This window comes from Nerophis ophidion, linkage group LG06 (assembly GCF_033978795.1).
Source record: "Nerophis ophidion isolate RoL-2023_Sa linkage group LG06, RoL_Noph_v1.0, whole genome shotgun sequence".
NCBI classification, from domain to species: domain Eukaryota; kingdom Metazoa; phylum Chordata; class Actinopteri; order Syngnathiformes; family Syngnathidae; genus Nerophis; species Nerophis ophidion.
The window spans coordinates 68,985,569-69,000,634 of record NC_084616.1 but is presented as its reverse complement, the minus strand read 5'-3'; the positions used below and the strand labels follow the sequence as shown (position 1 = coordinate 69,000,634).

The 15,066-nt window shown below is 41.9% G+C and overlaps 1 protein-coding gene across 6 annotated transcripts in view; it reads left to right on the top strand.

Annotated features, from left to right (window-relative positions):
• dmd (dystrophin) overlaps nucleotides 1–15,066 on the top strand; it is a 518,793-nt gene that overhangs the window by 371,980 nt on the left and 131,747 nt on the right. For all 6 annotated transcript variants that reach the window (XM_061904726.1, XM_061904725.1, XM_061904723.1 and 3 more), the window contains 5 exons: nucleotides 410–582; nucleotides 670–826; nucleotides 3,831–3,942; nucleotides 14,064–14,332; nucleotides 14,402–14,548. In XM_061904726.1, the coding sequence (XP_061760710.1) occupies nucleotides 410–582; nucleotides 670–826; nucleotides 3,831–3,942; nucleotides 14,064–14,332; nucleotides 14,402–14,548 (858 nt within the window). The remainder of the gene's footprint in view (nucleotides 1–409; nucleotides 583–669; nucleotides 827–3,830; nucleotides 3,943–14,063; nucleotides 14,333–14,401; nucleotides 14,549–15,066) is intronic.

Sequence of the window (15,066 nt, the reverse complement as noted above, 5' to 3'; positions counted from 1 at the left end):
ACGTTGTTGTTCTACACAACTAAAAAAGTATATGAAGTTAAAGTACCGATTATTGTCACACACACACTAGATGTGGCAAAATTATTCTCTGCATTCGACCCATCACCCTTGATCACCCCCTGGGAGGTGAGGGGAGCAGTGGGCAGCAGCGGTGCCGCGCCCAGGAATCATTAATGGTGATTTAACCCCCAATTCCAACCCTTAATGCTGAGTGCCAAGCAGGGAGGTAATGGGTCTCATTTTTATAGTCTTTGGTATGTCTCATGCTATTAGAGGCTATACTGTCAGCTGTCAAAATTAGTATGGCATGCTATTTATGGTCATTGCACAATTACAACATTTCATTTTCACCACAAACCCGTTAAAGATAGCTGCCCTCATGGCTTTCTTCCTGTCTGTGTGTTATCAGGACCTGGAAAGGGAGGTGGACGGCCACACAGAGCTGTATCATTCCTTGGATGACCACGGCCAGAGAATTCTAACATCAATGGGGGACTCAGAAGATGCTGCCCTCCTCCACAGACGTCTGAACAACATGAACCAGCGCTGGAATGATCTACGCAGCAAGACTCTTAGCATGAGGTGGGGAAATAAAACATGAATAAAATATGTTTCTGATGTGTTCCTTTGGTAAAGGAATATATTAAATGTCTCTGTTTGGGTTCAAAGGGCTTACTTGGACTCAGAAATGGCGCCTTGGAAGAGGCTCCACATGTCGCTGCAGGAGCTGCTGAACTGGCTGAGGATGAAATCTCAGCAGCTTGAGCAGGAGCCGCCTGTAGGGGGCGACGTCCCTTCTGTCCAGACCCAGTTGGACACCCACAGGGTAAGAAGACATAGATTGTATTTCAATTGGTGCACCCCACAATACTTGGAGGAAGAGATGTAATGTGGAATATCAAGCCTGAAACTGTTTGTGGTCGCTGTTTTTGTGTCTATTGCCTCGGTTGGTCGATGAGTGCAATGATGGACAATAGAGAGACATAATCTCCCTTGGGCATGTCAACATACAGTGGGGCAAAAAAGTATTTAGTCAGCCACCGATTGTGCAAGTTCTCCCACTTAAAATGATGACAGAGGTCTGTAATTTTCATCATAGGTACACTTCAACCGTGAGAGACAGAATGTGAAAAAAAAATCCAAGAATTCACGTTGTAGGAATTTTAAAGAATTTATTTGTAAATTATGGTGGAAAATAAGTATTTGGTCAACCATTCAAAGCTCTCACTGATGGAAGGAGGTTTTGGCTCAAAATCTCACGATACATGGCCCCATTCATTCTTTCCTTAACACGGATTAATCGTCCTGTCCCCTTAGCAGAAAAACAGCCCCAAAGCATGATGTTTCCACCCCCATGCTTCACAGTAGGTATGGTGTTCTTGGGATGCAACTCAATATTCTTCTTCCTCCAAACATGACGAGTTGAGTTTATACCAAAATATATACATGGATGATACAGCAGAGGATTGGGAGAATGTCAGGTGGTCAGATGAAACCAAAATAGAACTTTTTGGTATAAATTCAACTCGTCGTGTTTGGAGGAAGAAGAATACCGAGTTGCATCCCAAGAACACCACACCTACTGTGAAGCATGGGGGTGGGAACATCATGCTTTGGGGCTGTTTTTCTGCTAAGGGGACAGGACGATTGATCCGTGTTAAGGAAAGAATGAATGGGGCCATGTATCGTGAGATTTTGAGCCAAAACCTCCTTCCATCAGTGAGAGCTTTGAATGGTTGACCAAATACTTATTTTCCACCATAATTTACAAATAAATTATTCCTGGATTTTTTGTTCCACATTATGTCTCTCACAGTTGAAGTGTACCTATGATGAAAATTACAGACCTCTGTCATCATTTTAAGTGGGAGAACTTGCACAATCGGTGGCTAACTAAATACTTTTTTTGCCCCACTGTATGTCTTTACAATCTTTAAAATCTCACTAAAACACTATTAAAACAATAAGCAGATAAGGGATCTTCCAGAATTATCCTAGTAAATGTGTCTAAAACATCTGAATCGCTCACAATGCAATCGCCTTTTTTTTTTCTAGTCCTTCGCTATCCATATCCTCAGCCACGAAGCTTTCATCCTTGCTCAAATTAATGGGGAAATTGTCGTTTTCTGAGCCCGAATAGCTCTTTTTGTTGGAGGCTCCCATTATAATCAATGTGAGGATCTGAGGAACCCTCACACGGGTGACGTCAAATTATTTAAAATTCCTACAATGTGAATTCCTGGATTTTTTTTTCCACATTCTGTCTCTCACAGTTGAAGTGTACCTATGATGAAAATTACAGACATTGTCATCATTTTAAGTGGGAAAACTTGCACAATCGGTGGCTGACTAAATACCTTTTTGCCCCGCTCTATTTCTGTTGGCAATAAGACAAATTTTGGACATATCGTTTGTCCACCAACTCTGATCTGATGGATGATTTAAGGGCTGATTTGGAGCCAGCAAATATAACTTGAGAAAAAACAACATTTTGCTCTGTGTTCCCTCGTCATTCTGCGGTTCACCTACTCAGGCCTCAGTGCGTTGCGGTTTTTAAAGTACCATGTTGTACCATTGAGTACGTTGAGGTTTGAGTATCAATTTGCGTTTTAATGTTAAAATGTCTTTTAAGTTTTAGAGCGTATGAAGTGTTTCAAGGGCATAAGCAGTGTGTATGTGTGAAAGCTGCATGGAATGCTCATAAACTGTTATTTTGGTTTTGAGTCCTTTTGTCTTTTCTGTTTGATTTTGGACTCTTCCGATCCCTAGTTTTGCTCTTCCTTGTTTCTTCCGTTACCATGGTTTCATATTTGTTCCACCTGCTCCTTGTTTTTGACTCACACCTGTTGGTAATCACGTTCTGTATTTAAGCCTGCCTTTTCCGTTCACTTGTAATCTCCTCGTAGTTTGTGTTACATACAGTTTGTGTTTCACAAGTGACGACTCGGTTTTTCTATGTCTGGACTCGCTAGCCTCCGCGCTAAGCCTTTAGTATTTTCTAGCTCCCATGCTAGTTCTGTTTGTTTTTGCCTTTTCTGCCTAGTGCAAGTTTTGTGTTTTCTAGTCGGAGTTTTGAATAAATCATTATTTCTTACCGTACGCTGTGTCCTTGCCCGATCTGCATCCTTGAAAGAGTGCCACCCGCACCATGATGCCAGCCCAGTGTCACATAAACACTTTAAATAGTGACCCTAGTTCCCGAAAATTGGTCTGGAATTTAGCCCTCTGGATGATATAGGGAACACCGTATAGAAAATTCAAAGGGGTCATATTATGATTGATTTTCTACAATTAAAACACTTCCTTGTGGTCTGAGGTGGTTCTTCGGTCAAACTTTTGCCAACATTTTGTTTTACAGACCATCTTCAAGCTGCTTTCTGACTGTCTTTTCAGAATCCGCAGTTCTGTGGGCGGACTTATTTACACACTGAAGTCCCATTTTGCGGTTGTTTTGAAGAAAAATAAAATGTGAATGGAAAAAAAAAACAATGAAGCAGGCCTTGCTTTGGTTAGAAATGATAAATGTTCAGTACCTAAACAAGTTATAAGAAGTGTATTGCTTCTGAAAAAGTTTGTCTTTCTCAAACCCCTCCAGACTTTCCTCATAATGTTTTTGGGTTTCATCATCAGTGGCAGACCTCACGTTGCAAATCAAAGCACAAGTAAATTGAAAGTGTCGTACCACAGGTTCAATTAAAAACCCATTTTATGCAAAGAAACGAAATGATTCTGCGGACTGATTTCATCTTTCACTTTCACTTTTCCCCTCGAAAAGCCATTTGACGATATAAATGAAGTGTTTAATTAAACGCGTGTGTGTCTTGTTGCAGGGCTTCAGACGTGATGTTCGAGCCAAAGAGCCTGTTGTGACCAAGGCACTGGATGATGTCGGAGTGTTCCTCTCTGAGTTGCCTCGAGAGCCTCTGATGCCGGAGCAACGAGGTAACACACATTAACTCACATACAAACCCCATTTCCATCTGAGTTGGGAAATTGTGTTAGATGTAAATATAAACGGAATACAATGATTTGCAAATCATTTTCAACCCATATTCAGTTGAATATGCTACAAAGACAACATATTTGATGTTCAAACTGATAAACATTTAATTTTTTTGCAAATAATCATTAACTTTAGAATTTAATGCCAGCAACACATGACAAAGAAGTTGGGAAAGGTGGCAATAATTACTGATAAAGTTGAGGAATGCTCATCAAACACTTATTTGGAACATCCCACAGGTGTGAAAGCTAATTGGGAACAGGTGGGTGCCATGATTGGGTATAAAAACAGCTTCCATGAAATGCTAAGTCATTCACAAACAAGGATGGGGCGAAGTACACCCCTTTGTAAGCAAATTGTCGAACAGTTTTAGAACAACATTTCTCATCGAGCTATTGCAAGGAATTTAGAGATTTTACCAACTACGGTCCGTAAAATCATCAAAAGGTTCAGAGAATCTGGAGAAATCACTGCACGTAAGCGATGATATTACAGACCTTTGACCCCTCAGGCGGTACTGCATCAAAAACCGACATCAGTGTGTAAAGGATATCACCACATGGGCTCAGGAACACCTCATAAAACCACTGTCAGTAACTACAGTTGGTCGCTACATCTGTAAGTGCAAGATAAAACACTACTATGCAAAGCAAAACCCATTCATCAACAACACCAAGGAAAGCCGCTGGCTTCGCTGTACCCGAGCTCATCTAAGATGGACCGATGCAAAGTGTTTTGTGGCCTGACAAGTCCACATTTCAAATTATATTTGGATACTGTGGACGTGGTGTCCTCCGGAACAAAGAGGAAAATGACCATCCAGATTATTATAGGCGCAAAGTTCGAAAGCCAGCCTCTGTGATGGTATGGGGGTGTATTAGTGCCCAAGGCATGGGTAACTTACACATCTGTGAAGGCACCATTAATGCTGAATGGTGCATACAGGTTTTGGAGCAAAATATGTTGTCATCCAAGCAACGTTATCATGGACGCCCCTGCTTATTTCAGCAAGACAATGCCAAGCCACGTGTTACAACAGCGTGGCTTTGTAGTTAAAGAGTGCGGGTACTTTCCTGGCCCGCCTGCCGTCCAGACCCGTCTCCTAGCGAAAATGTGTGGAGCATTATGAAGCGTAAAATACGACAGCGGAGACCCCGGACTATTGAACGACTGAAGCTCTACATAAAACAAGAATGGGAAAGAATTCCACTTTCAAAGCTTATTGAGTGTTGTTAAAAGAAAAGGTGATCCAACACAGTGGTGAACATGCCCTTTCCCAACTACTTTGGCACGTGTTGCAGCCATAAAATTCAAAGTTTATTATTATTTGCAAAAAAAAATGAAGTTTATGAGTTTGAACATCAAATATGTTGTCTTTGTAGTGCATTCAATCGAATATGGGTTGAAAAGGATTTGCAAATCATTGTATTCTGTTTATATTTACATCTAACACAATTTCCCAACTCATATGGAAACGGGGTTTGTAGATCACTGCCAACTTTCAGGCCATTCAACTTGGAAAACTTAACGTCTATTGTAAAACAAGTATCAATTAACCATGCCTGGAAAAACTTCCTTAACGTGACACTGCTTGAGGTGCCAGAACTGAACACATTTGAACTTAACCTCTAAAGGCCTTAGTGGCCACATGCGTGGACATCACCTTTTAGCTCTTACTTCCAAAATTGTGAACACTACTGAATTGGGGTTTCATGCCGACATACGGACACTTATAATATACTATCTGGTGGTGTCAGAAGAGTATAACATACAATGGAATTTGGAAAAAAAAATTAAAGATAAAAATTTGCATGTCACCACACCTGCGATGAGGTAGCGACTTGTCCAGGGTGTACACCGCCTTCTGCCCGATTGTAGCTGAGATAGGCACCAGCGCCCCCCCCCCGCTACCCCAAAATGGACTAAGCGGTAGAAAATGGATGGAGGGATGGATGTCACTACACATGAAGTTTGTGTACTTATGAACTAAGTACATCATATAAAAGAAGATATTAAGTTTGTATTCTAATTGGGGTCCATTAAACCTAAATAGCAAAGAGAAATAAAAACCCTGTTTCCATATGAGTTGGGAAATTGTGTTAGATGTAAATATAAACGGAATACAATGATTTGCAAATCATATTCAACCCATATTCAGTTGAATATGCTACAAAGACAACATATTTGATGTTCAAACTGATAATTTAAAAAAAAAATTTTTTTTTTGCAAATAATCATTAACTTTAGAATTTGATGCCAGCAACACGTGACAAAGAAGTTGGGAAAGGTGGGAATAAATACTTACAAAGTTGAGGAATGCTCATCAAACACTTATTTGGAACATCCCACAGGTGTGCAAGCTAATTGGGAACAGGTGGGTGCCATGATTGGGTATAAAAGCAGCTTCCGTGAAATGTTAAGTAATTCACAAACAAGGATGGGGCGAAGTACACTCCTTTGTAAGCAAATTGTCGAACACCCCCACCTGGTCCGCCAGCGCCTGCAGGAGTCGGCAATTCTGACGGTTGCTTGCCGCGAGGCCGGCCAGTGCGCCCATGAGAGCCCACAGGGGATCGTCCTGCCCCGCCTCCGGTAGGTCCAGCCAGGTTGGGCGCCAAATGTGGACGAGTCACGCTGTCGTCGCTCGGGTTCCACTGACCACCAAGGAAGAACATCGCTTTCGCAGGTTTGACTCTCGTTTATTTTTCAATAACAAGCTATCTTCAGGTCTGGTCGCTTTTCAGCTCCTTCTCCGCTGCTCGCTCCTCGGTCGCTTTTCAGCCGGCCGCGTCTCCGTCTCTCGTCTCTCGCTCTCTGTTGCTCTCGCTCTTCAGGTTCTGCTGCGGGCTCTCCTCTTTCGGCCTCACCCTCCTCCGCTGCTGCCCTTTTATACAGCCAGAGGAGATAAGTTGATTGTGTGCCGGTGCACGATCCATGCACCTGAATTCGATTGCGGCGTCGCTCGGCCGCATTCTCCGCCTCCTTGCCGCCATCTTGGGCCGGGCTCCAGCGTGCCCTGCCTCGCTGCTCGTTCGCCGGCTGCGCCTCTCCACATATACGATCTATAGTTTAGTTCACACAAACATTCCATCTTTCTATCTCTGGTGCAGCCGAACGGTCCAATTTTAGAAGCCACTGCTGCGATCAAGAACCTTCACCGTGAAAGAAACCTCTGCATCTCTAAACGGCGGGGCCTTGGCATTCACATAGCAATGGCCACACGTGGAGGTTAACAAACTTGTCCTTTTGTCACCATGGCAACAGCCAAGTTACTGCTGAAGTTGTATAAGCTTCTACACAAAGTGTAAGGAGCGGAAGGCAGGTATCCAGCTGCTAATAACTGAAGGGACAAAGCCTCATTGTGTGTGTGTGCGTGTGTGTGTGTGTGTGTGTGTGTGTGTGTGTGTGTGTGTGTTTGTGAGACATTTAGTTTATTTTACACACTGTTTTGTTTTTTAAAACACACTGACCATACAGCTCCTCATCCAGTCTGAATCCCTTAAGCCAGGGGTGTCCAAAGTGCGGCCCGGGGGCCATTTGAGGCCCTCAACTAATTGTGTACTGGCCCGCCACACATTCTGGAAATGCTATTGCAAACATTTTAAAAAACATTTTAAAAAAGTGGAATGAGGTGAAATCAAACTAGAAAAAGTTGAAATGTTGACACAAAGCTGCCAATGCAGGCTGTTTATTTTCTTTTGTCTATATTTATTTTTCTTTTTTTTGCCATTGCTCAAAAAAAAAGAATTCAATGTTATAGTGAATTATTGACCTATTCAAGGCTCCAAATATTTCATATAATTCACTTTAAAATGTTGCCATATAAGAACATCAACATTTTATTTGACAAAAGAGCATAAAACAAAATAAGAGTTCAAACATAAAATCGATAGATATATCTGAAGTTGATCTCGTAACTTAAGTGTTGAAAGTAAAAAAAACTAATAAAAATGTATCACTTTATGAGTGAGGCACCTTTCGGATCCCAAATATATACATATGCAGTCCTCTCCAAGGTTTCTCATAGTCGTCATTGTCACCGACGTCCCAATGGGGTGAGTTTTCCTTGCCCTTATGTGGGCTCTACCGAGGTTGTCGTTGTGGTTTGTGCTTTTGAGACACTAGTGAATTAGGGCTATATAAATAATTGAATTGAATTGAATTATATTTATATAGCGCTTTTCTCTAGTGACTCAAAGCGCTTTTACATAGTGAAACCCAATATCCAAGTTACATTTAAACCAGTGTGGGTGGCACTGGGAGCAGGTGGGTAAAGTGTCTTGCCCAAGGACACAACGGCAGTGACTAGGATGGCGGAAGCGGGGATCGAACCTGCAACCCTCAGGTTGCTGGCACGGCCGCTCTACCAACCGAGCTAAACATTGATTGATTGATTGATTAATGAAGCCCTCTAAAAAAAACATCTAAAAACCGCTAACAATACCCCATTTTCATGTTGTAACCTGCATATTAACTAATTGGCCCTAGTGTGTGAATGTGAGTGTGAATGTTGTCTGTCTATCTGTGTTGGCCCTGCGATGAGGTGGCGACTTGTCCAGGGTGTACCCCGCCTTCCGCCCGATTGTAGCTGAGATAGGCGCCAGCGCCCCCCGCGACTCCGAAAGGGAATAAGCGGTAGAAAATGGATGGATGGAGGGATATTGTTATTTTATGCGTTAACGCCAAGGTACTCCTTACAGTGGCGCCTTAATCACAAAGAGATAGTGAAGTGGATTATATTTATATAGCACTTTTCTCTAGTGACTCAAAGCGCTTTACACAGTGAAGCCCAATATCTAAGTTACATTTAAACCAGTGTGGGTGGCACTGGGAGCCGATGGGAAAACTATCACAACGGCAATGACTAGCACGGCGGCCGCGGGGATCAAACCTGGAACTTCTTGGAAGTCAGCCTGGCGACTTTACCTCTGATACTGTCCATAGTTATGCTTCTTGCCATGCCGCGTAAGTTTTTGTTTCTTCATGTCACAGTTATCGAGTTTTGTTTCATGTTCATAGTTTCTGCCTTAGTGCAGGTTTTGTTTTCACAGCCACATTTTTGTCTCTCCTTGTGAGCGCCTTTTGTTTGTTCCTATTTAGAGTTAATATTAAAAGATGTCCAAACCTTCACGTCTTGCCCGCTCCAACTTTCCTTTGCATTCCGGAAAAACAAACCCCAAAGTCCACATATTGACATAAAGAAGTAAAATACAGCACTATGTCATCAGTTTCTGATTTATTAAATTGTATAACAGTGCCAAATATTGCTAATTTGTAGTGGTCTTTCTTGACATCCATTGCTTTTGGTACCCTGGGGTGTGGGGGGGGCGCCCACATATGCGGTCCTCTCCAAGGTTTCTCATAATCATCATTGTCATTGTCACCGACGTCCCACTGGGATTAGTTTTCCTTGCCCTTATGTGGGCTCTACCGAGGATGTCGTTGTGGTTTGTGTTGTGGTTTGTGCAGCCCTTTGAGACACTAGTGAATTAGGGCTATATAAAAAAACATTGATTGATTGATTGATTGATAAGGCCCTCTAAAAAAACATCTAAAAACTGCTAACAGTACCCCATTTTGATGTCGTAACCTGCATATTAACTAAGTATGAGGGATATTATTATTTTATGCGTTAACGCCAAGGTACTCCTTACAGTGGCGCCTTAATCACAGAGAGATAGTGAAGTGAATTATATTTATATAGCACTTTTCTCTAGTGACTCAAAGCACTTTACACAGTAGCCCAATATCTCAGTTACATTTAAACCAGTGTGGGTGGCACTGGGAGCAGGTGGGAAAACTATCCTGCACAAGGACACAACGGCAATGACTAGCATGGCGGCAGCGGGGATCAAACCTGGAACCCTCAAGTTGCTGGCAAGGCAGCCCCAACTAACCACAGCAGCTGCTGCATCGCCTCCGAGTTGGTAAAAGTTAGTGTGACTGTAAATTATGAAAATGGTCTCTCACTTGTATACCGTATTTCCTTGAATTGCCGCCGGGGCGCTAATTGACAGAAAGAAGTAAAATACAGCACTATGTCATCAGTTTTTGACTTATAAAATTGTATAACAGTGCAAAATATTGCTCATTTGTAGTGGTCTTTCTTGAACTATTCGGAAAAAAAGATATAAGAATAATTAAAAATTTGTTGAAAAATAAACAAGTGATTCAACTATAAATAAAGATTTCTACACATAGAAGTAATCATCAACTTAAAGTGCCCTCTTTGGGGATTGTAATAGTGATCCATCTGGATTCATGAACTTAATTCTAAACATTTCTTCACAAAAAAAGAAATCTTTAACATCAATATTTATGGAACATGTCCACAAAAAAACTAGCTGTCAACACTGAATATTGCATTGTTGTATTTCTTCTCACAGTTTATGAACTTACATTCATATTTTGTTGAAGTATTGTTCAATGAATATATTTATAAAGGATTTTTGAATTGTTGCTATTTTTAGAATATTTTTTTAAAATCTCATGTACCCCTTGGCATACCTTCAAGTAACCCCAGGGGTATGCATACCCCCATTTGAGAACCACTGCCTTAGAGGGAACGTTGCTAGGGAGACAAATATTTCTGCAGTAAGTTCCTGTAAGAGGAACTTCGACCACCGTAAACACATTGTCAGATCCTTGCGTTGACATTTTAACCTTGCTAGCAAGCCTAGAACACTGGGGTCCACACTTATTTACATAACTGAGGCGTTCCTCAGGGCTCTCTTTTAATCAATCAATCAATCAATCAATCAATCAATGTTTATTTATATAGCCCTAAATCACAAATGTCTCAAAAGACTGTACAAACAATTACGACTACGACATCCTCGGAAGAACCCACAAAAGGGCAAGGAAAACTCACACCCAGTGGGCAGGGAGAATTCACATCCAGTGGGGCGCCAGTGACAATGCTGACTATGAGAAACCTTGGAGAGGACCTCAGATATGGGCAAACCCCCCCCCCCCCCCAGGGGACCGAAAGCAATGGATGTCGAGCGGGTCTAACATGATACTGTGAAAGTTCAATCCATAGTGGCTCCAACACAGCCGCGAGAGTTCAGTTCAAAGCGGATCCAAGACAGCAAAGAGAGTCCCGTCAACAGGAAACCATCCCAAGCGGAGGCGGATCAGCAGCGTAGAGATGTCCCTAACCGATACACAGGCGAGCGGTCCATCCTGGGTCTCGACTCTGGACAGCCAGTACTTCATCCATGGTCATCGGACCGGACCCCCTCCACAAGGGAGGGGGGGACATAGGAGAAAAAAGAAAAGAAGCGGCAGATCAACTGGTCTAAAAAAGGAGGTCTATTTAAAGGCTAGAGTATACAGATGAGTTTTAAGATGAGACTTAAATGCTCTCCTTTTTGACAGTTAAGCATTTTTTCCTAATGGGATTTATGTAACTAAGGTGTTGCTGTAGCTTGTTTACGTCAGATGGAGCAAGTGGTCATTTGTTCAACTTATTTAACTGTAATAGTGGTGTTACTAAAGGTTCCAATTAGGTCCTCTCTTTTTCCTCATTTGTGCTATTCAACTGGTGGCTTTCTAGTTAAAAAAAACAACTTACAAACACTGCAGGGCTGTCATAATATGTTGTTTTTAGACAGCTTTTTTTGCAGAAGGTCCTTAAAAACAGCAAAACGCTCCTGTCAAGCTGACAAAATAAATAGACAAAAATGTATTGTCAACTGTTTTTGTTTAGTTAAAGACTCCCTTAGTTTTGTTTCCGCACCCCTGGGTTTGTGTGTTCTTGGTTGCCATGGGTGCTGATTTTTTCCCACCAGCCTCTGATTAGTGTTTGGGATGCTCACCTGCTCCCTGGTACTAATCAAAAAGCTATGTATTCCTGCTTTTCGCCACACTCAGTCTGGCTGTCTTGTTTGCTCCATGCAACAAGCTCCGTGTGAACACCTTTGTGATCCCTGTTTTTGGACTAAGTTTCGCCATAGCTTCCCATGCTATCGGCTTGCTTTTCTGTTTGATGTGTACAAACCCTGTTTCCGTATGAGTTGGGAAATTGTATTAGATGTAAATATAAACGGAATACAATGATTTGCACTACAAAGAAAAGATATTTGATTTTCAAACTCATAAACTTTTTTTTTTTGCAAATAATAAATAACTTGGAATTTCATGGCTGCAACACGTGCCAAAGTAGTTGGGAAAGGGCATGTTCACCACTGTGTTACATCACCTTTTCTTTTAATAACACTCAATAAACGTTTGGGAACTGAGGAAACTAATTGTTGAAGATTTGAAAGTGGAATTATTTCCTATTCTTGTTTTATGTAGAGCTTCAGCTTATGTAGAGCTTCAGTCGTATTTTACGCTTCATAATGCGCCACACATTTTCGATGGAAGACAGGTCTGGACTGCAGGCGGGCCAGGAAAGTACCTGCACTCTTTTTTTTTTACGAAGCCACGCTGTTGTAACACGTGCTGAATGTGGCTTGGCATTGTCTTGCTGAAATAAGCAGGGGCGTCCATGAAAAAGACAGCACTTAGATTGCAGCATATGTTGTTCCAAAACCTGTATGTACCTTTCAGCATTAATGGTGCCTTCACAGATGTGTAAGTTACCCATGCCTTGGGCTCTAATGCACCCCCATACCATCACACATGCTGGCTTTTGAACTCTGCGTCGATAACAGTCTGGATGGTTCGCTTACCTTTTGGTCCGGATGACACGATGTCGAATATTTCCAAAAACAGTTTGAAATGTGGACTTGTCAGACCACAGAACACTTTTCCACTTTGCATTAGTCCATCTGAGATGATCTCGGGCCCAGAGAAGCCGGCGGCGTTTCTGGATGTTGTTAATAAATGGCTTTCACTTTGCATATTAGAGCTTTAACTTGCACTTACAGATGTAGCGACAAACTGTAATTAGTGACAGTGATTTTTTGAAGTGTTCCTTAGCCCATGTGGTGATATCCTTTAGATAATGATGTTGGTTTTTTATACAGTGCCGTCTGAGTGATCGAAGGTCACGGTCATTCAATGTTGGTTTCCGGCCACGCTGCTTACATGGAGTGATTTCTCCCGATTCTCTGAATCTTTTGATGATATTATGGACCGTAGATGTTGAAATCCCTAAATTTCTTGCAATTGCACTTTGAGAAACGTTGTTCTTAAACTGTTTGACTATTTGCTCACGCAGTTGTGGACAAAGGGGTGTACCTCGCCCCATCCTTTCTTGTGAAAGACTGAGCATTTTTTGGGGAAGCTGTTTTTATACCCAATCATGGCACCCACCTGTTCCAAATCAGCCTGCACACCTGTGGGATGTTCCAAATAAGTGTTTGATGAGCATTCCTCAACTTTTTCAGTATTTATTGCCACCTTTCCCAACTTCTTTGTCACGTGTTGCTGGCATCAAATTCTAAAGTTAATGATTATTTGCAACAACAAATTGTAGCTGAGATAGGCGCCAGCGCCCCCCGCGACCCCGAAAGGGAATAAGCGGTAGAAAATGGATGGATGGATGGATGGAAAAAAAAGATGTTGTCTTTGTAGCATATTCAACTGAATATGGGTTGAAAAAATGATTTGCAAATCATTATATTCTGTTTATATTTACATCTAACACAATTTCCCAACTCATATGGATACGGGGTTTGTATTTCCTGACTAACGGTAAATAAATCGTTGTTTTACCTGCATAGTTCATTCTGGGAAAACGATCCGCACATTATCATGCGACCCAGACGTGAAAACTGTAGAGGAAGCTGGTTCTCCAGAATATGCGAAATAAGACACAGTCCGGCCCACCGATCCTTAGCTTTCTGGAAATGTGGCCCCCAAAGCAATTTAGTTCAATAGCCCTAGGGTAAATCTTTTTACTGTTCTTTACAGTAAGTCAACAACATCACGTTATCAAAATGTGACCACTCAGCAATGTATCACAGTATACTTGTTGAAGTGTACTATCAAAAAGTGTGGATTTTGAGACAGAGCCAACCTATGACCAGTCTTTGTCATTTCCATTTCTTTGCAAAGTCTTAGTTTACTCTCAGTATATTCTGAATAATTATGATTACTTGATCCTTAGACATCAGCCCCGAAGAGCGTGCCCAAAATGTCGGGCGAATCCTGCGCAAGGAAGCGGACAATGTGATGACCAGCTGGGAGCGGCTCAATAACGACTCTGCTGTTTGGCTGAGGAGGCTTGAGGCGGCTCTGAAGCGGCTGATTGAGCTCCAGGAGACTCAGGACCTTGTGGACGGCCAGATAAGGCAGGCAGAGATGGTGAAGGAGGCTTGGGAGCCGGTCGGAGAACTTCTCATCGACTCTCTGCCAGAGCACATTGAAAGAGTCAAGGTGGAGGATGAGATTTTTACACACGACAATTGTTACTCTAAATGACTTCGCTCTGTTTGTTTGGTCTAGGAGTTCCAGGAAGAAATCGCTCCTATTTACGAGGATGTGGTCCACATGAACCAGTTGGCGTCCACGTTCGGTCCGCCTGAGCTCCAGCTCTCAACAAACAATCTGGAACGCATCGAAGAACTCAACACACGCTGGAAACTGTTGCAGGTACCCATGACGCTCTTTGCAAAATTTGCTTTTGCAATATCGAGATACAGGGTGTGCTCGACTGCCTGGTTACAACATTCCGTATTATGATATTTGGTATCGCGACGTTTTTCGTGCAGTGTTTTATGTTGTGGCATTTTGCGTGCAGCGCTTCATGGTTATGACACATTCCAATGGATTATCAATACTGTACAGAAAAATAGATCTAGTTACGCACTCTTGGCTTTTTGATTGATTGATTGATACTTTTATTAGTAGATTGCACAGTTCAGTACATCTTCATTTCATTTGTATTTGTCTCATTCATTGATGTGCATTTAGAACGATACATATTTATATCACAATTATACAATTTAAATTCACACAATTCCTGAGAAGGAGCAGGATGAAGATCAATCAATCAATCAATCAATCAATCAATGTTTATTTATATAGCCCCAAATCACAAATGTCTCAAAGGACTGCACAAATCATTACGACTACAACATCCTCGGAAGAACCCAAAAAAGGGCAAGGAA